At 49.4% G+C, this 26,198-nt stretch overlaps 1 protein-coding gene and 1 long non-coding RNA gene across 4 annotated transcripts in view; one reads left to right on the forward strand and one right to left on the reverse strand.

Moving 5' to 3' along the window:
* Positions 1-26,198, reverse strand: part of DIDO1 (death inducer-obliterator 1) — a 58,146-nt gene that overhangs the window by 29,573 nt on the left and 2,375 nt on the right. For 2 of the 3 annotated variants that reach the window (XM_039479267.2, XM_074406758.1), the window contains exons 1-4: positions 17,612-17,704; positions 6,013-6,207; positions 2,712-3,549; positions 1,629-1,950 (exon numbers count right to left, since the gene is read on the reverse strand). In XM_039479267.2, the coding sequence (XP_039335201.1) occupies positions 1,629-1,950; positions 2,712-3,547 (1,158 nt within the window). In that variant the 5' untranslated portion in view covers positions 3,548-3,549; positions 6,013-6,207; positions 17,612-17,704. Of the gene's footprint in view, positions 1-1,628; positions 1,951-2,711; positions 3,550-6,012; positions 6,208-17,611; positions 17,705-26,198 lie in introns of those variants that run through there. The other variant, XM_039479268.2, reaches the window with a different exon arrangement.
* LOC141585725 (uncharacterized) lies at positions 19,984-23,139 on the forward strand. The gene is made up of 3 exons (XR_012519389.1): positions 19,984-21,043; positions 21,969-22,108; positions 22,852-23,139. It is a non-coding gene; the product is annotated as an uncharacterized LOC141585725 (long non-coding RNA).

A 26,198-nucleotide genomic window follows, 5' to 3' on the forward strand; every position in this document is an offset into this window, starting at 1 on the left:
AGCCTTGATGTCCTGGGTTCAAGTGATCCTCCCACCTCAGCCTCCCTAGTAACTGGGACTACAGGCACGTACCATCACACCTAGCTAATTACTTTTTGTAGAGATGGGGGTTTCATTATGTTGCCCAGGCTGGTCTCGAACTCTTGGCCTCAAGTGATCCTCCCACCTTGCCTTCTCAAAGTGCTGGGATTACAGGTGGGAGCCACAACACCCAGCCAGACACACTTACACAGTAAAAAAAAGTGTGATGGCGTCTGGAAGGGAATCCCCCCAAGCCTCTCTTGAGACCACAGCCCCTGCTGCACCGTGACTATAGTCTTTTAAGGCCCGGGCAGCAGGCCCAGGCTTCCCACGGAAATGGAGGCATACACGTGTGCTCCTTCAAGCCAGGACTGCGGTAACTCATCGTGCAGCCAGAGGAAACGCCTGTGCCACAAGCGGCACGGCCGCCGTTCACGAGGTCGGTCTCTGATCAGGCCGGCACATGCACACCTCACACATAATGAGGCAAAACTTCATTTCTCAAATTAAATACTTCATCGGTTTTCCTCCCCAGAATTTAAGTTTTACTTAGAATACAATTTAGGTTTGTGTAGGGTTATGTCAAGCACACTGACAATAAAAAAAAAAGCCAGGCGTGGTGGTGCGTGCTTGCAGTCCCAGCTGCTTGGAGGATCACTCAAGCCCAGGAGATGGAGGCTGTGGTGAGCCAAGGTGAGCCAAGACTGCGCCACTGAACTCCAGCCTGGGCAACAGAGCAAAGCCCCAACTGCAAAAAACACAAAGTAAATGAATTTTAAAAATGAAGACGTAAAATCGATGACTATTCTCATCAATTCACATTTCCATTAATCTCTGAATGGCCAAATGTGGTCCTGACCATGGACCATGTGGAGCATATGCCTGCAGCCCCTCTCAGTGCCTCCAGGGCATGTCCCCATGTGCACGGCCCAGCTGTCAAACATCCTCACGCTGCAGCTAACACAGTGCAAAACACAGTGCAAGAGTGCAAGGCAGAGATGTAGACACAGCAATCTCCAATACCTGCTAGAGGGCAGGCAGCTTCTAGACACAGGGGGAGGGCAGGTCTGGGACCCAGGAAGGTGCAGGGTGAAAACACACCAAGTCACACACGCCCTGTGAGGACTGGAATGGAGACTCCAAACAGGAGACAGCAGCAGAAACCGACAGCGTTTGGGAAATGTGATAAAAATCAGGGGGAGGACAATTAAGTCAACATAACTGCAAGACAGAGAAACCACACTCTCAACACAAGCGCCCCAAGGAACCAGCAGCAGAACCACGAGGCAGCTGGAGACCGCAGGTGACACAGGAGCACCGCCGCTCCCAGCGCTCAATGAATTCCGCTGGAGCTCACAGAACATGTGAGCAACGTCCAAATCCTCAAAGATGGGCTCATTTCCAAAATTAAGTCATGAATAGGAGAGGAGGCAGGCAGGGCACCCATAAAAATGAAAGGCCTCACCCAGGTGGAGTTAAGGCGGGAACCTGGAGAGGCACAGTCCCGCAAGGGCGCAGCACCGTCCTGGGAGGAATTCCTATCAAGAGCAAGACTAAAGCCCACAAGGCCGACCCCTGAATGCTTCTCTCAGCGGACAGACACTTACAGGCTGGAAGATCTTGAGTTTCTTCTTGCCGCTCGGATTTGCAGCTTTCTCAATCCTACCCTTTATCCCCTGGTCTTCGCTACACTTTTGCTCTATTGTTCCTATACTTGTACCATCTGTGCCGTCAGCATCTCCAGGTCTGAAGTTAGTTTCCTGCTGATCTGGGGATTCTGAATTCGTCTCATCCTGTACTTGCAGAATGGTGCAGTTTGGGCAGATATAGTCTTCCCCATTCCGTTCCAAAAGCCTCCCTCGAGCCTCAGAAATGCCCACACAGTCGCCATGAAACCATTCCTCACATCGGTCACAGCAAATCATAAACCTAAAATTATAAAATAATGGTATTAGTAATGGGAAGTGAGTGCCAAGCACTGACTTTTCAACACGTCGGTAAGTCGACTGGTTTTATCATTATCAAGAAATGCAACTACACAGCAAGGTTGAGAATAAGAATGTCCACATGCCTCTCCCTTGATTTTAACATTCACCCAAACTTGCTTCACCTTTTTTAAAGAAAGGGGCATTTTAGGAGTGAAGTGTACGGCATTCCACTACAGATACCTCAGCATGACTGCCATTACAATGCCTTTATCCCAGCAGCAAGCCAACAGGCTGCCTTGCACCACCTGACGCCCAGTCCTGGCAGAGGCTGAGCTGCCCCAACGTCTGTACTAGGCCAGCTGCAGTCTGCACAGGGCCCTCTGCCGAGTCTCCCAAGGAGCAATCTAAAGATGCGGTCTCAGACAGACCGACCCCCGAGTGACAGACCCATTCTCCTCTGTGCTGTCTACACAGAGCCACTGGCTGGATGTGGCTCATGTGACTGGGGCGGGGAGCTATTCTCTCCTCACTTGATTGGAAACAGCCACGGTGGCTGGTGGCTACCAGAGTGGAGAGGTGGCTCTAGGCAGTTCTTAGCCACTCTGCGAGTTTCTTTTTTGACAATGACTTGTTCATCTTTTCCAACTTAACATATTCATCCGGCCCAGGTTTGTAACCCTTAAAAATGAAAACCAATGGAAAATTGTTTTTATCCCTGGGATTTCTGTGGCCGCTGAGGCAGAGTGCCCACACATGACCCACCTGTTGTTGTGGGGCTGGCGGCAAATGCAATACAGGGCGTTGGGGTCATAGCCCTCACACTCCGGCTTCGGTCTGCCCGTGTCCGCAGGCTCCTCGTCTCTGATGCCCTGAGCCGCCTTTCCCTCCAACTCAGTCTCTCTGTCGTCCTTCCCAGCCTGGGACACGACCCCCACCTCGTTCTCGGGCTCCTGCTGACCGGGCAGGACGTCCTGCACCGCATCACCGGCCTCGGAGCCCACGGTCGCCGCGGGGCCCTCCTCCCGGCGCTTCTTCCGCAGGCGACCCTGGACCCCTTTCGGGGGCCTCTCGGTGGGCTCCTGCTCCCGCTTCCTGCGCAGGCGATTCTGAAGTTCTTTCAAGGTCAGGCCGTCACTGTCACTGTCGGAGGTGCTGTCCTCGCCACCCCCCGCTTTCGCCTTTTCGGCAGGGGCCTTGTCTGTCACGGCGGTGGAGGCTGACTGGGAGCCGCTTCTGGTCTCAGAAGTGCTTTCCACGCTGCCCTCAGAGGCGGTCTCGGCGTCCGTGGCGGGACAGGACGTGGGCTCGCTGGAATCCTCCAGGGAGACGGGTGTGTTCCTCCTGCCGCGGCGCCGCGCGATCGTCAGGAACTGCTCCACGCGCTCGGTGCGCTTCGGCTGCCTCCCGCTGCGGCGCAGGGACAGGCCCAGCTGCTGCTGCGGGGGCGGCGGCTCCAGTGGGTCAGCCTCCGCGTCCCCTGCTCCCTCTCGCTTGGCGATAGTGGTCCTTCGAAAACCCCATGTTTTCCTGAACTCTTTGCTGGTGGGTTTAATGGCCTTAGGTGCCTCCTCGTTGCTTGGGTCACCTTTGTCATCCATACCTGGCGGTAAAGCATAAGCACATGGTGACCAGCCGACCACGGAGCAAAAGACGACACAGCCACCGACCACGCACGGCACAGGCCACCTCCCTAAATGCCCCTCTATGAACAACATGCTTCCTGTGGACAGTGGGCCTCCAAACACAGCAAGCCCTTCGGACCATGTTTCCTCACGTGTGCTGCGTGAGATGATTTCAGAGATCATTTTAATATAGTTCAACAGCTCATGTTTAGATAAAAATACAGCGAGCGAATCAAATGTACAATTTCTTCATTTGACTGCTTAGGCCAAGGCTTCACGAGACAGGAAGTAGCGACAAATCTGAAATAATGAACAGCGTCCCAGCTCAGGGGCGGCACAGGCTCCCCAGCACTTCCACAGGCAGATGGGCTCTCTGACCACAAGCCCAGTGAACAAGACACTGTGCCAGGATGGGCGTGGCCTGCAAGGGGACCCAAGTCTGTTCTGGACTTTGTAAGAATGGGCTGCCCACTACCATGCTGAAAAGAGGATAGGGAGAAGTTGAGGCCTGACTTCCAGCTCCCCAACCAGGGGCTGGGGCCAGGAAGGGCACTCGATAACCATCTGGAACCCTCCATACCAACACTGCTGCCAAGTGAATGGCCCTCATGGGCACCAAGGGGGAGACCTGCCCGACTCCTGACCTACAGACTGTGTGGTAGGAAACAAACCTCGTTTTGGTCCACTGAGCTTTGGAGATGTTGTTAGAAAATACCGTCAAGGTGATCACTTTAAGGTATATTTCTTTTCTGTACTCCTTTTCACTTTCATTCTAATACATTACTAAAGAATCTTATTTGTGAGCTGGGCGTGGTAGCTCACACCTGTAATCTCGGCACTTTGGGAGGCCAAAGAGGGTGATCACCAGCTCAGGAGTTTAAGCCCAGCCTGGCCAACATGGTGAAACCCTGCCTCTACTAAACATACAAAAAATTAGCTGGGTGTGGTAGTGTGTGCCTGTAATCCCAGCTACTTGGGAGGCTGAGGCAGGAGAATCGCTTGAATCGGAGTCAGAGGTTGCAGTGACCTGAGATTTCACCACTGCACTCCAGGCCCGGTGACAGAGCAAGCCTCTGTCTCAAAGAAAAAAAAAAATCAATTTTATTTGTGAAACTTACTCTTGTTGAAATGACACAATCTGAAAAAGATAGTATATACTTTGAGAATTCTCTTCCAAGCTGTCCAAGCTTTAGTTACATTTAAATGCTAATGATGACTGATTCTGTGTCATGCTCTGTCCTTGGGGAGGGGCTGGTATAAAATGGAGTCTTACAAAGTATACAAAATGGAAAATTACTTGCAACCTGTGTTGTTCTTTCTGCTTCCCTCTAAATACTGTCACTACCTCTCATTTTCCTGTCCAGCTAAAGATGCTGTCTGGCCGTGGCCTCCGTGCTCTGTGAATGTGGCCCACACGCTCCCATGTCACCACGCAGAAGCCTTGGAGGTAAGGGCCACATCACTTCTATGGTTACCTGAGGTGACCCCATTGTTAAAGGAAACAGCTAAACCTAATCAGCGTGCCAGGAGTGACTCCAAGTCAGACTGCAAACTCCACAGGCTGCTGCGTGAGGTGGGCACTGGAGACAGGGTAAACAGAAAGGGAGACTTCCTTCGCCAGCCAGGTGACCCCAGGCAGGACACAAGGAACTGCCCCCAACCAGGAGGCAACGCTGACCTCAAAAGTCGTGGGCAAAGCAGAGAATGCTGCTTATAAATATATATGCTAGAGCAGTTATTAAACCACATCAGTTAAAATTGTTTATTCGTTCTCATTGGAAATTTTACATTTACAAAGTTTTTCTGCTTGTGCAAGCCAAAATACTTGCAGCAAATGTGACAGTCACCTCAAAAGAGGGTCATCAAGCCCTCATTTTCATGCAGCACTTGGAGTTTCTACTGAAGATGTAGTTAGAGGGGCTGGCACCAGCCTCTTCCCAGAAGGGTATGTAGCTGTAGTGTCCCCGCCGCCTCTGGGGCCCAGGAAACTCCCACGCAGCTGAAAAGGGCTGGGGCCACCACGCTGGGAGCTTTCTGTGGGGAGAGCTCTACTTCACAAAACTGAGTTCTCATTAAAGAGAGAACAGACTATTTGCATATGACCTATGCAAAACCTCTCAAATATTTAAATCACCTCTAGATTACATCATAGAAATAGCTGCTGTACTATACCGTTTTATACAATTTTTATTAAGTGTTCAATTATTATTTATTGTTTGCTCCCCCAAATATTTCGATCTGTAGCTGGCAGAATCCACAAATGCAGAATCTGCTGCCATAGAGACTGGTCATACAAATGGCTGAGTGTATTTCAAATAAATACAAATACTACATTCTATTAGTTTTTTTTTTTTTTTTACAAATGCCACTTTAGAAACAGCAAATGCAGACTTATTATGTTAAAATTTTGTCACTATTGTCTAAAAGTATTGATACCTTACCTGCTCCAACACTGAAAGCTTGACACTTCCCTGAAATCCTAAAAACAAGAAAAAAACCCTGGCAGATGAAACCTCCTGGTCCAAGCAGACAGCCAGGCTCACAACACCACTGTCGTCAGCCACTGTTCACAAGTAACAGGCTTCGTATTTTCAACTATTCAGATTATCTAGAGGCTGCTCCCATGGAGTAAGCTCCTAAAAGAAAATAAGAAAACATCTTACATTTTTTTAAGAAAATTAACTATCAATAACAACTAAAAGGAGGCACCAAACCTCCCAAGAAACCCATTATCTGAGTTACACTATGTGACCCACAAAGACAGCTTGGGAGTTTAAAATAAGCATCCTTAAGGACTTTTACTCAGGACAGCAGATGCCACCGACACCCTCCAAGAGAAAGGGGCCATGGCAGTGCAGGAAGGAGTGGAGTCCTAGGCGTGCCCCAGGGAGGCAGGCAGAGGCACAGCCGAACCAGGGCAGAGAGGAGTCGCCAGGCATCAGCTTCTCTTCATTTGGAGCTTATGTCTCAGATGGACCCCATTCAGTAAAACCCAATACAAAACAGAGATGAACAAAAAGTGAAAAGGCTGAGCAACAAAAATTATGTAAGCATGTAACTGTTGAAAATTCTTAATACTGTAGCTGTATTATTTTAATTAAAAACCCAAGAAAAATTTTAGAAGACTTTTTGACTTACGAAAATCAACAGGATACAGCTCACCCTATTTAAAAAACACTTCCATATCCTCTTTCAAGCAGTTGCATCGGAACACTCAACGGTCTGGTTTCTAGCTAGGTCTTCTGCCCCAAAGCCCACTTTCCCAAGCTGAGCTCCTGCTCTCACCTAGTCCTCAGCCTCAAGACCAACTGCCTCCCCTCTGTGGTTTCCCTGGCAACCCCAGAACAAAGGGACAAGCATTCCAACTCCCCTCCTTTTAAAGGGGCAGTGACAGCTGGGCACAGTGTTTTGCATCTGTGATCCCAGCTGCTTGGGAGGACTGCTTGAGCCCAGGAGTTCTATGGGTCATGCTCAGGCAACATGGTGGGACCCTGTCTCTACAAGAAATAAAAATAAGACAGTGATCACTTGGACGTCAGCATTCCCTCTGATAAGCCATATGGTATCTTCGTAGTCACCATCTCTTCAGTGTGGCAAACCTGGCCTCAAAATGACTACTTCAAGAGTTCAGAAACTACTGCTCAGAAAACACTGGAAATAAACTTTGATATTTCACAACACCGAGCATTTAATTGATTTTCCTTTTCAAAGAGTTGGTGTCTTGCTTTGTTGCCCAGGCTGGAATGCAATGGCCCGATCACGGCTCACTACAGTCTGAAACTCCTGGGCTCAAGTGATCCTCCTGACTCGGCCTTACAAGCAACTCAACCACAGATGTGCACCACTATGCACAGCTAATTTTTAAAAACATTTCTTTTAGAGACAGGAACTCGCTATGTTGTCCAGGCTGGCCTTGAACTCTTAGCCTCAAGAAATCCTCCTGCCTTAGCCTCCAGAGTTGCTGAGATTACAGGCACGAACCACTATGGCCAGCAACACCGAACATTTATAAAAGCAAAGAAATTAAGATGTTCTTAGGAATGAAAACCGATTTTCAAAAATTCAATTTATGTTAATCTGCAAAGTAATCATGCTACTAGATTTGAATTCTGAGTAATCAGAAAAATGAAGTTATTTCTGTTAAGCAGAATGTGATGAAGGACGCACCTTCAGAAAAGATCAGAGCACTGTGTATTTACAAAACTGACTTGACAATGTCTTCAGCACAGAAAATGTACTGTAACATTTTAGTCGGCTTGTAAAATGGAAACATAAGCATATCAAGAACAAGCACAAAAAAAAAAACTGTTTTAAGTTTCTACACAACTTTTTTGTGTGTAGAATTAGTGCGTAACTCTGCATACGGCACAGCACTGCAGGTGGAACGTGCTCATGAAAATGCAACTATATTGTATCAGTCACAACCTTTCCCCAGAGGAAAAATGCAGATATCCTTGAAACTGGGTGAAAACAGAATGCACTGAATTTAATATTATCTTCTTTTTCTCAGCCGAAAACTGCTTCACTTCCTATTAATTAGAAGGAGCCGAAGAGCAATCAATGATTCCAGCTTAGGATGCACAGACCTCCAAATTCTTCAACAGCTGCTCTCTAACCTTTTGGTCTCAAGACACCCTTACTCTTAAAAGTTGAGAAAACCAAAGAGCTTTTGTTTATGTGGAATACATTGCTATTTTCAAATTCTAAATATGTATTAAAAATAAATTAATACATTAACAGTATCTTTAATGAAAAAAGTTATTTCTAAAAGAAACAAAAATGAACGTGGAGAGCGGCCCTGCTGTCCATTTCGGCAGATCTCCGGCCTAACACAGAAGACAGTTCCACGTTCATGTTTCCTGCATTCAACCTGCTCCCAGAGTGTTTCAGCTCAAACACAGCATAAAAATCCTGCCTCGCACAGACAGGTCATTAAAAATGGGAGTAGGGTAACCATCTTCACATAACTGTGGATGCGCACTACACCAATTCTCGCCAAGCAGCAGTTTCATAGAAGTTAGCTGAAAACAGAATCTGGAGCCTTTGTCAATGAACGTCTCACTTTCTTCCATTAAAACCGACTTCTGTGCTGCCCTCTGAACACATCCTGGCATTCTGAACCTGCGTGCATGCCGGTCACCTGGATAACACGAGTCCCACGTTTCAGAGATTCTCAATGTCCACACAGCTCATCAGACAGCATAAACAAACACATTGTTTTTTTCTGTTACCCAGGCTGGAGTGCAGTGGCACAATCAAGGCTCACTGATACAAGTTTTCCAAAATTCCAATTTTCACCCCAAAGCTCAAATTTTATCCTTAGCAACAAATACTGTTCGCTCTCTGAGATATCATTCGCTTTGGACAAAATGCCTGACAAATGCCGAGTCTGAAAACTGTCCTCCGTCTGTTGTTCTGTCAGGGACAGTCAGCATTCCCGGAGACCACTCAGCTCCCAGCTCAGACCCCTAGGGCTGTACGTGGAGACAGCACCCACGAGCGGACACAGCAGAAGCTTTTTATATGTAACTTGACATTTAATCACAGGGAAAGTAAAGATGTATGTTTGGGGGTTGAGAATGAATAAAATATTTACTGCATCACCAGGGACATTCTTTGGGAAAATCGGCATATTCTAAACAGTCAGTGCTCACGCGTGGTACTGGGAGGCGGGGGCCTCCGATCTGCCCTGTGCCACTGGCATAAATGTCAAACTCAACAGAAAAGTCCTGTACTATTAGACTATTATTACTGCAGGAATAGTTTTTACCTCTTAGCCCCAGAAAGAGCTTCAAGGACCAATCCCGACAGGTCTATGGAACACAGAGAACTGTGGAACTTGCCATTTCTATCAGTTTAAGAGCACATGGGATACGTGCAGAGCAGTAACACAGACCTATGCTTCAGACGTCAGGAGAGACTCAACATTTCCTTCCTTCCAGAAGTATTCTAGAACCGCCTGCCAATCTTCCCTCAGATCCTCAACTCATCATAACAGTAAGCAGCCAGAAGTGAAATTTCTTAAAAACCAAATAAAAATACCCTTTCAAAAGGTTAGCTATGTGTTGCTTTAAAAAGCCCAACTACAACTATTATAAACGCATGGGTTTTCAACCACAGCAAATCCATATGCTCAACTTTTACTACTCTAAAATCTGCTTGACGTTAAGTAACTCAGGTGTGCCCAGTTCCAGGTCGGGGTGCAGTTGCATGATCAGGGCTCACTGCAGCCTCCACCTCGTAAGTTCAAACAATCCTTCCGCCTCGGCCTCCCGAGTAGCTGGTACGCCACACGTGTGAGCCACGGTGCCCAGCCCCCATCTAAAGATTTTTAGTTCCAAAAACTGGAGACTAATTTCTCAGTAACTAATCTCAAAGACACTTTAAAATTTGACCTATGACCGTAATTAAGTTTCTATTTTCATAACATGGCACCTCCAGGAAAGGAACTCTGACTTGTAAGCAGGAAGATAACACACAAATGCTTGTTTCACCTCTCCTGGTGGCAAAACATTGTTTCTTCAAACCTCCCGCTCCCTAGAAACAATATTCAAAACTAACAATTTTAATCTGCCTTTCAGAAGTTATAATGCTACAATAAAGCCTCGCTATTCTAAACTTCACTATTTTTGTTAATTCTGACAGGGTAGGCCGAAGTTTACATTTATTAATATTTTGCCTATTCAGGGTATTCTAGCTCATCAATCCGTTTGTTATGCAGGTGAAAAGGAACTGAGAAGATGCTAACTAAGAGTTCTTTACCACAGATGAAGAAAAGATCAAAGACTCGTTCATAGCTCAGCTTTCATTAACGGGTTGCCACTAGGAGAATATGCCTAGAAACCTCAGATGACATCCCCAAATACGACCCGTTCTCCAGCCACCAGCAGCATCTGTTTATGCCCACGACGGCCCACTCAGAACCCCACCGGCTCGTAGCAGGAAGCACTGTGCTCCAAACAAGGACAGAGAGATGGGGGCCCACAAGCAAACTAAGAAACCCAGCTTTCATTTATTTTAGTATCTGCACAGAATCCGACTCAATTGCATAGATGATATTTAAATCCTTCAGATGGCAAATTCAAAGTTTTGCTGCTTACCAAGTAACACTGCCATTATTATTATTATTTTTTGAGACGAAGTCCCACTCTGTCGCCAGGGTGGAGTGCGTGATCTTGGCTCACTGCAACCTCTACCTCCTGGGCTCAGGCAATTTTCCTGCCTCAGTCTCCCAAGCAGCTGGGACTACAAGCATGTGCTACCACACCCAGATCATTTTTGTATTTTTAGTAGAGACGGAATTTCACCATCTTGGCCAGGATGATCTTGATCTCCTAATCTCGTGATCTGCCCGCCTTGGCCTCCCAAAATGCTGGGATCACAGGCGTGAGGCACCGTGCCTGGCCAACATGGTGAAACCCCATTTCTACTAAAAACACAAAAATTAGCTAGGTGTGGTGGCGGTGCCTGTAATCCCAGATACTTGGGAGGCCGAGGCAAGAGACTCGCTTAAACCCATGAGGCGGAGTTTGCAGTACGCCGAGATTGTGCCACTGCACTCCAGCCTGGGCAACAAGAGCGGAAACCCTCTCTCTCTAAAAATAATTAATTAATTAATTATTGTGATGACGCGAGGGTACTGCAAACACGGTAAGTTTCTCACACGCAAAACTACAGAAAAATCCAGAAACAACCTATTGCTGTTTTAAAGTTTCTTAGGTATCTGTATTTATAGGTACGCAGAGACAAAAAGCAAAATGCGTTACTGAGAAACCCGGGGAGGACTAAAGCCCTGGCCACAGCCAGGCCGCCGCGCTCCGCGGTGTGAGCTCACCACGGTCCGCCGACCTTGCTGGGCAACTCAGATGGGAAATTTCAGCTCTCCAAATGGAAGACAGGAACCAGAAACAGTCACATACATTCATTCACTCCGGAGAAGAAGTGAGGTTTATTGTTCTCCATTTAATGGTTGGACATAAAGCCTCCCAAACTGCTCCCTTTGATGGGCCCCCCTGTCTCTCAGTAATAGAAGGAAATACGGTTTCAAACAGTAAGAGACAGCCCCAATTCTATACACCAGGATTCCTGTTACTCTTAATATACAAGGTTACCACTTGGGTCTCGGTGAGGACCAGAATGCACAGGTTCTTGTCCACGTGAAGAATTCCACCTCCTGCCACATGTGGCAGTGTGAGCTCCCTGGGGACCACGAGAGGTGGGGTGCACTGCAGGAGGACAGCCCTTCGTGGAAAGGCCAAGTCACCCCTGCAGAGTGCTGTGGGGGCTGCTTCCCCTCCGTCAATCACTGTCCGATTACGTTATCCTCGGTCCACACCTTTAGAGACCTGCATTAATTCCACGGCCCCAAACGCAGCCCACTCTTGCCTCCCCTCACAATCCCCGATTTTCACTGCAGCAAGAGTTGCTGCTAAGTATTCAGCAAGGGGCTGTGTAGGGCACTCTGAGAGAGGTGTGCACTGGAACAGCTTTACCGGTGACAGCAAATCAGGCTGATTCCATACTTTCCCCAAGTGGGAAGCATATGGCTGTGCCACTGAGAACTGTTCCAAGACGCAGCCTACCTTCCTAAAAGCAATCAATTTCTTGAAGTGTTTAGAGCCAACTATTTCACAACTCAAAGGGTGGTCCCAGGGTCCTTTTGGGAGGCCCCGAGGAATAAAGCAGTCTGCACAACACTAACATTCTGTGCTGTTTCCACAGCCACTCTGAGTATATGCTAGAGCATTCCAGACGCTGAATGAAGATGATACCAAGTTTGAATTCGGAAGGAGATACGCGAACCCGGCAGCTGTCAGTTAAGCCAAAGAGATTTGCAAAAACAAAACAATGCCATCTTTCTCATTAGCTTGTTTTGGTCTTTGATAACAGGCTCCAGAGAATGTTATTTATGTTAATATATAATGGTTTACAATCTTGTTTTACTTTTTTTTTTTTTTTTTTGAGATGGAGTCGCACTGTCACCCAGCCTGGAGGGGAGTGGCGGTGTCTCTGCTCACTGCAACCTCCACCTCCTGGGTTCAAGGGATTCTCCTGCTTCAGCCTCCCCAGTGCTAGGATTACAGGCGTGGTGACACCCAGCTAATTTCTGTTTTTAGTACAGACGCGGTTTTTCTATGTTGGTCAGGCTGGTCTTGAACTCCTGACCTCAGGTGATCCTCCCACCTTAGCCTCCCAAAGTGCTGGGATTACATGCTCCCCTTAGGGAGTTGCCTGGCAAGAGCCACTCCAAGGCCATTCTGCTTCAGCCAGGACCCTACAGGCAGTGACAGGCACTGCTTCGGCACCCTGTCTTTCCAGACACCCCCCGTCTATTCTCACTCAGTTTCACGTGATTGCAGACAAGGCAGTGACTGCCACCTACTAAGGTGGAGAAAACGGTGCTGGTTCTTTAAAAACCCTTCTCTCCCATAAATTTGCTTCTCAAATTGGAGCTGCAGCTAATTTTTTTTTCATACAGGGTCTCTCTCTGTCGCCCAGGCATGAATTCAGTGGAGCAACTGATCAGGGCTTTCTGCAGCCTCAATCTCCCTGGGCTCAGTTTATCCTCCTACTTCAGCCTCCTGAGTAGCTGGGACTATAGGCCTGCACTGCCACGCCCAGCTTATTTTTTTTGTTTGGTCGCAAAAACATCGTTTTGTCACGTTGCCTGGTTTGGTCTCCAGATCCTGGGCTCCAGTTATCAATCACGCCTCAGCCTCCCAAAGTGCTAGAATTACAGGAATCAGCCCCCACACCCAGCCTGGAATTCCAACTTATAAAAGTCACAGCCCAAAGGACAAAATTACTGCTTGGGGACCTTGTAAACTCAAGTCAAGAATTAACTTTGTATTTCAGCTGGAATCTTCCTTTCTTTCCCTGGGACTGAGAGGCCAGAGTCTAGTTCTGTTTTAGGGGGTAAGCTGAAGACAAAGGAGTTCTGACATAAAAGGATTTTCTGTATCCCTTTTTACACACACAAGAGCTGGATTTGAGAATCAAACATGTATGAGAAGAAATTTCCCAGGACTCCATCACTGCTGCATGGGTGGGGAGAAGTGAACAGAAAGGGATCTGACTACTCAAACATGTTGTGAAAGGAAAAGCATTATCTTTTAGTTACAGCCTAGCAAATCCCAAGAGGCCAGGCCAGTATCTACCTGGCATCTCCACGGCCCACTCCCCTCAGTGCAGGTTCAGGATTCCCAGCCCTGACAGCTGCAGCCAGCAGTGCCCATCCCCACCCAGACAAGCCCTCAGTTAAGCAGATGGGGACTTGGGGGGCTCAAGCGAGAACCTGTCTATGAACACAGCTGCAAACATCAATGGCAGGTGGGGGCCATGGTGTAGCAGGCAGTGCATCCGTCTAAGGGATGCACTTTCGTGTCTGTGAAATGGGGACGGTAACGACCTCACAACTTCCTACAAGGTTTCCGAAGCGACATCATGTCAAGTACCGAATCAGCACAGCACCTGGCAAGTGTGCAACAGATGGCAGGTGCCATCCAGCAAAGTGACGCAGCCTATGCTGGCGAGGGTTTGGAGAAAAAGGCCCTTGTAGGTGAGTCTATTTCTCTGACATATTTGCTAACAGCGCCTTATGGGCTTGGCACAGAGAAGACACCAGGTGACATACTGTTCTCAAGGAGGGCAGAGAGTGCTTCACTGCGACCCAGGTGAAGTAACTAGAAGTACACACAAATTTATGAGTGTTTTTTTTTTTTTTTCCTCACAAAGGTGACAAACTGAACACAAAGTAACAGACTAGTCTGAAAAATCAAGCACCTACATAGGGAAACTCATTTTTGGGAGGGTGGGGGTAGACAGAGTCTTGCTCTATCACCCAGGCTAAAGAGCATTAGCACAATCACAGCTCACTACAGCCTGGAACTCCTGGCTTCAAGGGATCCTCTCCCTGGCCTCACCTTCCAAACTGCTAGGACTACAGGGGCACACTGGCATGCCTGGCCTAAGGGAATTCTTTTTTTTTTTTTTTTTTTTTTTTTTGAGACAGGGTCTTACTGTCGTCTAGGCTAGAGTGCAGTGGCCCGATCTCACTGCAACCTCCACCTCCGTGGGTCAAGTGATTCTCCCGCCTCAGCCTCCCAAGTAGTTGGGACTACAGGTATGCGCCACCACAGCCAGCTAATTTTTGTATTTTTGGTTAGGGACGGAGTTTCATCCTGTTGGCCAGGCTGGTCTCAAACTCCTGACCTCAAGTAATCCACCAACCTCAATCTCTCAAAAAGCTGGGATTACAGGCGTGAGCCACTGTGCCAGGCTGGGAGTACTTTAAGGCCAAAATTGAGGGGCAATGAATCACCACGTGCACAACCACGAGAAAAGCTCTGTGATGCCTGAGTGGAAGCGCCAGGATGGCGGCCACAGCCTCCAACCCGTCCCATTCTCTAGTGCAAACGGCGGTCCTGCGGGGCTCTGCTGGATAGTGCCCTTTCTGGTGTTTTTACTTTCTATTTTTACATAATGTTTAACTTTTCTGTATGTGTATTATCTTTGTATCAAACACATTAAGGTATCTTCATCTTGGAAAAAAAAGTTGGTTTACCTTATTATAAACGTATATTAACCCAACCAAACTTTCAATAAAACAAAAAGTATGTTAAATATCATGTAAATGTCTCCATTAGCACATGTAAAACAAAACCACGCCATCTAAGTTTGACACCCAAGGAGAGAAATGCCTGCTTTACAACTTACATACGATCAAGTACCACCTATTAAGTTTTATGGTCATGGTTACAGAACTCTTTTTAAAATATGCACAATTACCAACTCAACTTCATATAACAACTTACCCTCAAAACTACTACTCAAAAAAAAATGAGGTCTAGGCAGCACAGACTGTCTCACAGACTAGTGTGTACACTTACAGACATGAGCAATTCAGACTTTGTTCTTTGACCTCCTCTTCCCGAATCCGTTAACTGTTAATCACATAACCTTTGTAATGCAATTAACATACGTCATTTGACACTAGCCATAAAGAGGTGGAGCTCAGATAGCCACTATAAAGGCCCCATCACTTAAGTAAGAAACGCTGAGTGGGAAACTGTTGAGAGAGAACTTCCTGGTTGTCTTCTGAGCCTGCCCAACAGATCAGACACACTGCAGGGACCCATGGGTAGTAGGGAGTCGCCTGTTAAACAGATTCAATCTTTGCTCTTCAACCAAAAAGAAGCCACCTGGCATCATGGGACAGGCATACAAAAAAAGAAAAATGTGTCCTGTTTACGGAGATTCCAAACAATGAAGACTTGGCACAGCTTAAAAATAAACAGTGAGGAGTGGCACTCCATCCGGCTCCACAGAACCGACCTCAAGGGGATTATGACCCTAAGGCTGTAGAAAAACTCACAGTATCAACAGCAGAACCTGCAAACCACCATCAAACAAAATGGGAGCCAATGCCCATTCCAATCACTCCCTCCCTTACATGAGGGAACCTCACCAGCCTTTGAGGCCCACCTGATGATACACACGTCCTGAAAAAGTCATTGTGATGCTCACACATATACATGCAGCATGGCTGGGCTGTCTGGTAACCATGGGTACCAGCTGGGCAGTCAATCACAAATTGTCTTTTGTGCCCTGTCTTCTCATCACAGCACAACTCGCTCTGTTTGACACGGTCTGAATTCAATCAAATACTAATAAAGGACAGCCTTTGGTGGAAAGCCTGAAGAAAACTCAAGATACACGCTTTTCCAAAACAAGAGGCATCTCACTCATGAAACTTGTTGAAACAAGTCTGCAAGAACAAGTATCTCCTCCCCATGTACACAGCAAGTAGAAAAACAAGTGTGCACGAGGCAGGGAATTTCACAACAGGGCTGTCTTCCGGGGTTACATTTCTGAGAAGCCTATGCTATGCTTACAATGGGAAAATAGTAAAATAGACACACATACATATACAAACAGCAACCCAAAGGGCCACTAAAGAGCTCTGGGCTCTAGGGTAAACGGGTTGGCAACACCTGATTTAAAGGAACGAGCTGGAATAACCTCTCAAGCTCCCCAGTGAACTTGTCTCCTGGAGGACTGGGGCAGCGGCCAGCTTGGTCACTGCTGTCCCCTGGTGCTAACGCGGTGTGCAATGAATGTCCATTTAAAATAAAAATCAAAGACTGTTTAGTACTAAGCGCCTTTCTCAGAAGTGTATCTCTGGTAACAGAGTCCTACGTGGTCCTAGGAAAACCACGGAACACGGCACAACAAGGTTATGTGACTACACCAAGAAGCCGCTGCGATCTGCCTTGTCCTCAAGTCCCTGAGTACACCAGGCTCAAGTCTCATTCCATCAGCAGACAGAAAACAGAGACATCGATGGCGCCCAGACGCGAGTTCGAGTACTTCCAGCAAGCGGTAGCGCACTAAGCTGCTGCCGCCTAGGGCCCGAGCTTTAAGCTTCTATCTTAAGGTGCTTTATCTAGGGCCGAAAACCCGGCCCTGACCTCCACTGTCTGAGGCGACGAGGGCTGCTCCTTCCGGCCCCCAAGACCACCGGAGGGCAAACCGTGTCGCCCACAGGCCGCTGCGCCCGACGCCGCGAGCGACTCCGCAAAGACCCCGACGCCCAGCGCCGGGCGGAGGACCCGCCTCAGGAGGCGCTTCCCGCCCCGCGGCGCCGGACTCCCCAGGGGCACGCCGAGGCCGAGCCGGCCGCCCCGACCGCGCCCAGGGCCCGGGGGGAAGGGCCGGGACCCCCGAGAACGCCCGGGAGACCAGCTGGGCTGAAAAGCTCCGCGGGCCCCGGCCCCGGCCGCCTCGACTCCCACCCTCGACACCGTTCCAGCCGCGACCGCCGAGTGCCCGCCGGGCCGACGTCCGAGGCCTGCGCCGGCTCCGACACGGCCCCTCCCGCCCGCTCCCTTCCGCGGCCGCCATCTTCTCGGCGGGAGCGGCCCGTGCGGAATCCGCGGCTCTCGCCGGCCGCACTCCGGCGCCGGCCCCGCCCCGCCCCGCTCCCGAAGGCTGCCCAAGAGGCGGCCGGCTCCTCTACCCGGCGCACAGGACGCCACTTACCGCAGGCCTCTGGGGTCCCGCAGCCATTTCCCCGAGCGCCGCGGAATGGGCGGCGGGCCACCGAGACGGCGGGGGGCTAGAGCGGCGCCCCCGCGCGGCGGGAGGACGAGGCCGGGCACCGAGACGGCGGGGGGCTAGAGCGGCGCCCCCGCGCGGCGGGAGGACGAGGCCGGGCACCGAGACGGCGGGGGGCTAGAGCGGCGCCCCCGCGCTGCGGGAGGACGAGGTCGGGCACCGAGACGGCGGGGGGCTAGAGCGGCGCCCCCGCGCGGCGGGAGGACGAGGCCGGGCACCGAGACGGCGTGGGACTAGAGCGGCGCCCCGGGCAGGGAACTGCGCGCATGCGCCTGCCCTCCCCTCCTGCACTCCGGGCGCGCCCTTCGGAGCAGCGACGATGACTCGGTAGCATCGTTTGCGGACACCTTATTTCCCCGACCCCAAGGGTGAAAGCTGGGGCAGTGCCCTTGCGAAGGGTGCGTGCCAGCCCCAAGGGGCTGCACTCTGCACTCCACCAGGATTTCGCTCTTAAAACTGCTAAGCCCTTCTCGTCGTTGGGGATAGGAAGCTCCTGGGCCAAATTTTTAAGAGGTGTGGGTCGGGGGGAGGACAGAATAAAGAAAGAAAAGGCCCAGGTTTTCTCTTCCAAACTGTATTTCCCAAACTCCGAGTCCCTGGCGGCCTCGGCTGGGAGTGGACCGAGCACAGCCAGCAGCGAGGTCCTGGCGTGAGCGGGGGCTTCTCCCCAGCTTGAAGATCCCCCCCGCTCCCAGCTCCGCGCCAGAAACAACGGGCGGGAGGGTGGGGGAGGCGGAAGGAGCACAGCGAGGAGGGGAGGCGGGCACTCTGGACGTCTAGGCCCCAGGGTCCTTGGCGGTGTGGTCCCCAGACCTCTGCCATGCCTCCTCCCACCACGTCAGTCCTACACTCAGGACTACTTACCAGGAGCTGGAACTCAAAGCCTGGGCATGTTTTCCCACAGGGGTTGGATGAAACGATTTGACATTTACTATCAAGAGAGGGGAAAGTAGCCGGGCGCGGTGGCTCAAGCCTGTAATCCCAGCACTTTGGGAGGCCGAGGAGGGTGGATCACAAGGTCAAGAGATCGAGACCATCCTGGTCAACATGGTGAAACCCCGTCTCTACTAAAAATACAAAAAATAAGCTGGGCATGGTGGCGCGTGCCTGTAATCCCAGCTACTCGGGAGGCTGAGGCAGGAGAATTGCCTGAGCCCAGGAGGCGGAGGTTGCGGTGAGCCGAGATCGCGCCATTGCACTCCAGCCTGCGTAACAAGAGCGAAACTCCGTCTCAAAAAAAAAAAAAAAGAGGGCCGGGCGCGGTGGCTCAAGCCTGTAATCCCAGCACTTTGGGAGGCCGAGGCGGGTGGATCACGAGGTCGAGAGATCGAGACCATCCTGGTCAACAAGGTGAAACCCCGTCTCTACTAAAAATACAAAAAAAAGTTAGCTGGGCATGGTGGCGCGTGCCTGTAATCCCAGCTACTTAGGAGGCTGAGGCAGGAGAATTGCCTGAGCCCAGGAGGCGGAGGTTGCGGTGAGCCGAGATCGCGCCATTGCACTCCAGCCTGGGTAACAAGAGCGAAACTCCGTCTCAAAAAAAAAAAAAAAATAAAAAAGAGGGGAAAGTGAGTTATGATAAAGCCAGCCTTCCGTGTGGATTGTCTTCAGTTCGCTCAAGAATGACTAGAGTGACACCCCATCACCTGTCTATCCCCAGATACCCAGGAAGGAGACTGGGAGGTGGCAGGAGGGGGCGTTGTCTCGTTACTTGCTTCCAATTCCGTGAACAGTGATACACCACCTGGAAGCAGGGACCATCTAGCCTTTGGCGTCAGCCGTGGCCAAGAGCAAAAGGAACACAGAGTGCTGTAAAGCCGCCCCTAATACAGAGGCTTCTGCGATACTCCCGTGGGTGAACAGGGGCTTTGAGGCAGGTGTGCTTTTTAACAACACCTCTGAAGATTATACGGTCTGCCAGTTTATGAGGCTTAGTTTTCTTCAAAGGAATACAACACAGCTTGTTTAGGCTGCTGTGACCCATTAGGACTACATTCATGGAATCTGGCAGGATCAACGTGACAGTCTTCCATCTTGATTGTGTCTTCAAGTTCCAAAGAGAGGTTCCTGCTCTCAGGCATGGGGTAGTGGGAAGCTTAGAAGACAGATGGGGTTGAGACCACCTTTAGCAAGCAGTGTGCTCTTGGGCAAGCTCTCTGTAAAAGGAGGGCTCAGGTGCTGAGGCCCAGGTGAGGCCTCCCTACCAGAGGCTCTCTCTAAATGCCACTGTCTCTTTAGCTGGGATCTTTAAACCAGCAGCAATTTCTTTCTGCAAGACGGTGAGATTTTAAGAGATTTTAACTCTTGGGTGCAGTTTCAGGCTGGGCACTCAGGGAGACAGATGTAAAGTGTGCACAAGGCGGCTCAGGAACAAGAAAACCAAGTGGACAGAAGGGAAAACGCAGGAAACCATGAGGAAAGGGAGGCCGCACTCAGCTCACTACAGTGTGCAGCAATCGGCAGAACGCCTTTCTTCTTTGCAAGTCCAGAGGATACTGGAACCTGCCTCTGGTTCTCATCCGCCACCCCCAGAAGCTGGCTCTCCTGTTAACACCTGGCCAGACTATCCATCTTGGCCTTCCCCACCTAGGAGGTGACGAAGTCAGCTCTATCCCAGTTTGCCTGGGAGCTCCCCGCTCCCTGGTGAGAAAGGCATTTGGAGAAACTACGGTCTGGGGATTTGTATTTGAACTCCACTTCCTAACCTAATTTATTTAAAATGTAAAACCCAAAGGAGGAAACAAAGTCTTCAGTTGTTTCAATAAATTTTTCCTTAAATATCCCCAATCCCCAAACAAAACCCCACAAGTAGCACCGATTTACAACAGGATGTGGGCTGGAAAGCAGGAAGGGCCCTCCAGCAGGAAGCTTAATAGGTGGTCCCTGGGGAAAACACCATGGGTGCATCACAAACAGGTGTCAACAGTACACTTTTGTAATGTGTAGACACCAGTTTCTGCCACCCCATGCTACGCTAAGTTTAGGAAAAGTTTTTGAAAGTAAAATTCCGGAAACTCAGCAATTCTTAAAAAAAAAAAAAAAAAAAAAAAAAAGCTTTCCGGACTTTCAAGCCACCTTCATTGGGACTCAGGTTCCGGAGCACAATACCCTGATCCCAAAACAAAAATACTATGACAAAAATACTCAAGCAGGCAGCCGGCTTTATTTCATTTAACGCAGTCCCGGGAAAGCGAAGGAGCACCAGCGCTTCGATTCCGCACAGTTCGCTCTGCGGAGACGTCCCGCCCTCTCCAAGAACCGGAAGCCGGACAGCGTCAGGTTTTATTCTTCTCACCTGGGATTCAGAGGCAGCGGCCAAGGACAGGGGCCCTGCCGAGGCCACCGGGCAGCGTCCAGGTCTCGGCCTTCGAGAGGGGGGCAGCGGGCGAGGGACACGGCGAGGGGCGGGGCGCGCCTGGGCCTCGGCGCCGGGCTCCTCCTCTGCCTGCTCGGGAGGACGCCCGCAAGATGCCCGCAGACCTCAGGCGAGCCCGGCCGGAGCACTGTTCCTTCTGGCGGGAGCCCGGCCGGCCCCGGGCTGTGCCTGCGCACCAGGCCTCTCACGCCGCGTTCCAGAGCCTCAGTGCCCGGCGCGCGGGGGGCTGGCGCCAGCCACTTGGGACAGGAAAAAGGAATCACGTAACACAACCTTCTCCTTTACCCAGGAGGAGAACGTGGATTCCCAGGGGGAAAAAAAATGTGTGTGTGTGTGTGTGTGTATATATATATATATGCCTACTGTTTTCTTATTGCCAACAAAAAATTTCAACCACTGTGTGGTTTTTTTTTTTTTTTTTGAGAAATGGATGAATTTTCATTACTTTTACAGTGTATAAGGGCAGTTAAACTTTAACAGTTAACTTTAGATAAATCAACTCACCAATGCTAAAAGGTGTCGCAATCAGATTGGCTGCTACTTCCCCTCAAGGCAAACAGTAAAGCACTGTCTTTGGCTCCTTTAAATAATATTAACCAGATCTTCCTGGCCTGTGGTTCATGCCTGTAATCCCAGCACTCTGGGAGGCTGAGGCGGGTGGATCACCTGAGGTCCTGAGTTCAAGACCAGCCTGGACAACATGGTGAAACCCCATCTCTAAAAATACAAAAATGAGCCGGGCGTGGTGGCAGGCGCCTGTAATCTCAGCTACTGGGGAGGCTACGGCAAGGGGGAATCGCTTGAACCCACTACTGCACTCCAGCCTGGGCAACAGAGCAAGACTGTCTCAAAAAAAATTTATATATATATATGCGCACACACATCCCCCAAATCTTTATCTACCAGAGGGCGAATGCGACGTTTGTGCATCACCGAGTAACAGAACTGCCAGAAAAGGCAACTTCACGGAATTCAGCCACTCAATTAATTCCCCTGAAAGCTGTTTTGAGACAACCAACACAGCGGGAGAGGATGGACGATAGTGGGTAAGTGAAGGGGAACTGGCAGGATGCAAAAGGGCCAGGAAACAAAAGAATTAAAGGAAAAACATAATCAGAAGTTAAACTTTGTGCTCCAACCCCAAAGACCTCTAGAGAGCTGTGGGAGGTGATGGAGCTACATGTTCTATGCAGCATATGAGAATCACACCAATGTCCTGTCTTTTAGGCAAAAGAATAAATGTGAAATAGGAAAAAAGGGAGGGAAGGAAGATGGGAGGAGGGAATCACCCCACTTAGTGCTGTGCCAAGTCATCATACACTCTGAATTTTTGTGATTGCATTACGGACACTGTCTTATCGATTGAACGTACTAGAAACCTGTGCTACGACTCACTTTTAACTAAAAAGACAAGGGATGGATCTTTCTTTGGTCACATTAGCCTCTGAAAGTTACTCAAGACAGCAGCACTGAACTTACAATATCAGTAAACAAGCCAAAAGGAACTTCTTACGGCAGGGAATTGAATCTAGATGTGTTATTCTCAGTTCTGTCATTTCCCAGGTATCTTTATAAAGAGTCAGCTGCGGTTTGTGGTGCTGGTGGTGTTTTCCCTGAGACAAGGTCTCACTCACACTGTCACCCAGGCTGGAGTGCAGTAGTGTGATCTTGGCTGTCTGCAACCTCTGCCTCCCAGATTCAAGCAATCCTCCTGCCTCAGCCGCCCGAGTAGCTGGGACAACAGGCGCACGCCACCACACCTAGCTAATTTGTGTATTTATTTTTGTAGAGACACGGGATTTCACTATGTTGCCCAGGCTCGTCTTGAACTGCAGGGATCTACCCGCCTCTGCCTCCCAAAGTGCTGGGATTGCAGACGTGAGCCACTGTGCCTGGCCGGGACTGCAGGATTTCTGTATCCTCTGCTGTTAAACAGGAGTGAACGCATGAATACAGAAACCTGCTCATTATTCCTTCCTCTGAGAATGTTTCATGTTTCTGAGGTGTCTAAGTTTTCTCTTTGAGGTCAGTGAAAAGTAAATAAAGCCAACTTTGGAATAAATTAATATTTTAACAAGTATAAGGCAAAAAAAACTATTTCTTTTCTGACTGGTTTTATCTCAACATAGCAAAGGAACATAGCAAATAAGAAAGCCAAAAGAAAAAAAAAAAAAAAAACCACCACGTTCACAGATTCTGACAGAAAGGTACTTTAAGAGTAAAGCGGTTGTGCCCAAATAGAACATTTACCCTTACAGGCGATTCACACCACAGAATACAGACCGGTGAAAAAGTAGAAACGAACCCATAGCCGACTGAATCCACCTGCTGGAGAGCACCAGGAGGAAGGAGCAGGGATGTCCATGAGGTCAGACAACGATCAGTTTACACCGCATTCCAGGCGCAATGGGCCCCACCCAGCCCCATTCTTGTGCCTTCTGCCTAACCTCAATGCCCCTGGAGTGTGGGACCTTAGGGGGACGGATGGGACTACAATTGTGCAGGCTACACTTGAAGATTTTTTTCTTCAATGAAAACACTTCTAAGATTTGTCCAGAGAGGGAATAACTGTATAAATTAATTCCAGTTTTGCCTAGTTCACAAGAACAAAATGGTAAAATTGAGAGTGTATTTGAAGGAAATACCAACAGTAACAGCAAAGGCTGAGCATTTGCAGGTTCCAAAAAATACGCAAGTGTGGATGTCAGGTTTTTCCCTTCTTCAAAAGAGTGGTGTGGTCTGACTTTGTGGACCTCACAGATCCTCCTGTCTCAGCCTCTCCAAAGTGCTGGGATCGTCGGTGTGAGCCACCCTGCCTCTTTCATTCAAATACAAAAGTATTTAAAGAGTAAATGTAGGGCCAGACTCAGTGGCTCACGCCTGTAATCCCAACACTTTGGGAGGCCCAGGAGGATCGCTTGAGCCCAAGGCCAGCCTGGGGAACACAGGAACTCTATTTCTAATTCTACCTTCTAATCAGACAGGTGCTCACAACAGCTGCATGCCTACAAGAACTTAAGACACAGGCAAAACTATCCCCATGTATGTGTGTGTGTGTATATATATATATATATATATGTTTAATTTTTATAAAAAAGAAAACTCAGATCATCAAACCCCAAACAACCAGGTTCCAAGTACAAAATCAAACTCAAATGAAATAGTACATAAACGATGCTTTGACCATGTACATTGCTAATCAACATCCTCTGCCTGGACTTTCCAGCTGGTCTGCAATGGAAGGACTGTACCACCTTAACCTCTCACCCCATTTGTTTCAGGAACAGTATGCTGAATGCAGTTTGTTTCGACCTCGGCAGGAGTCAAAGATTTAAAAAAAAAATCAGGAAAAGATTATTCTTGCTCTCACCCAAACTAACTTACAACATACTCAGTACTTTCTGATTTAGTAGTATAATCTAGAAAGGGAAATAAAATCAGACAAAAAGTGGGAGGGGGAGGGCACCTACATCAAACAGCAGTAAAGATGCTTTACAGGGTCCGAGTTCGCCACAGACACGCGGTGTCAGAAATGTGCAGCAGGCTGGGCGCAGGGCTCACGCCCGCCATGCCAGCACTTTGGGAGGCCAAGGTGGGCAGATCACCTGGGGTCGGGAGTTCGAGACCAGCCTGACCAACATGGAAAAACCTCATCTCTACTGAAAATACAAAATAAGCTGAGTGTGGTGGCACATGCCTATAATCCCAGATACTCGGGAGGCGGAGGCAGGAGAATCGCTTGAACCCGGGAGTCGGAGGCTGCAGTGAGCTGAGATCGAGCCGTGGCACTCCAGCCTGGGCAACAGAGTGAGACTCCATCTTTAAAAAAACAAAGACTAATATACCTTCAGCACTCCTCTTTCGGTTCATCTCTCTCAAAATGAAAAAACTCAGGTTCAAAGCCACCACCTCAGCTTGCAAAGCACTGGAAGCTCGGAACACCTGGCTGCCCCTCAGCTGACTCTAAGTGCCTACGCTGTGGTTTCTCTGTCCCCAGGCCCCTCTGTCATAGGAAAGCTCAGGCAGCTGATGAATCCAGCTGATGAAATCTCGGTCACAGACCCAGATGTGAACCGGTGTGGCCCTGCACCCTCTCCTGTCCCAGGACCCACCTACCTCTTTCCTGTTTCCCTGCACCCTTAGTGACCCCACATGCTGGTGTCTTCAGCGTTCTGGCCTCCACCCACACACTCTCCACGGAGACTTCACGCATCCCTGGCTGTATTACCTTGATCTCTGCCTGCACCATCATTCACCTGCTCCCCTGGCATCTCCACGTGGATCCCTCAAATGCACTTCAGAACCTACCTAACATGCAAAACTGAGCTTATGACTTCTGGCCTCCCTACTACATCCAGGCTCTTCTCTGGCATTCCGTATCCAGAGGATGGTCCCACCCTACAAATGCATGGGCCAGAAGCTGAGAAATTATCCTTGACCCCCTCCCTGCTCCTCAGTCTCCTCACCTGTGGTTGCAGCGTTTGGTGGCATCTAGCTCCCTGCTCACTCGACTGCAGCATTTGGTGGCATCAGCTCACTGCTCACTTCACTGCAGCATCTGGCGGCATTTAGCCCCCTGCTCACTTCTCAGTACATATGCCGCATGGCCCTAACCGCTTCTGAACGCCTCGACACACTAAATTGTCTTCACCTTACCCCTACTCACCACAATCGGATGTCTCCCATCCCACCGAATCATCAGCCTCTCTCTGTCACCAAAAGCTATCAGATGGGCAGCTCGGGCAGCTTCACCCTGGACTTCCTGCAGCCTGGACACTGTAACTGGGCAGCTTCACCCTGGACTTCCTGCAGCCTGGACACTGCTAACGCAGCTTCTTGAAACTCTGCACCCTGTGGCTGCAGGGAGCACCTTTTAAGCCCCTGGTTCTTGTCAGACCCCCCGGCTACTTCTTGTTACCCTCCACAGGCAACTTCTTCCTCAGTGAGCACAGGCTGCGGTTCTGCATTCTGGCCTTGATCCATCCTTGCCTCCGCGAACTTCCTCTGAATATATTACACCCATCTCTCAACTCCAGCCTGCTCTTTTCCAAGCTTGGATCTACCCCACAGGCACCTCCAATTCAACAATTCAGCGAGGCCCACGCGCAGCTCATCACCTTGCCCTCCTAGCTACTG

Source organism: Saimiri boliviensis, chromosome 9, assembly GCF_048565385.1.
Source record: "Saimiri boliviensis isolate mSaiBol1 chromosome 9, mSaiBol1.pri, whole genome shotgun sequence".
Classification (NCBI taxonomy): domain Eukaryota; kingdom Metazoa; phylum Chordata; class Mammalia; order Primates; family Cebidae; genus Saimiri; species Saimiri boliviensis.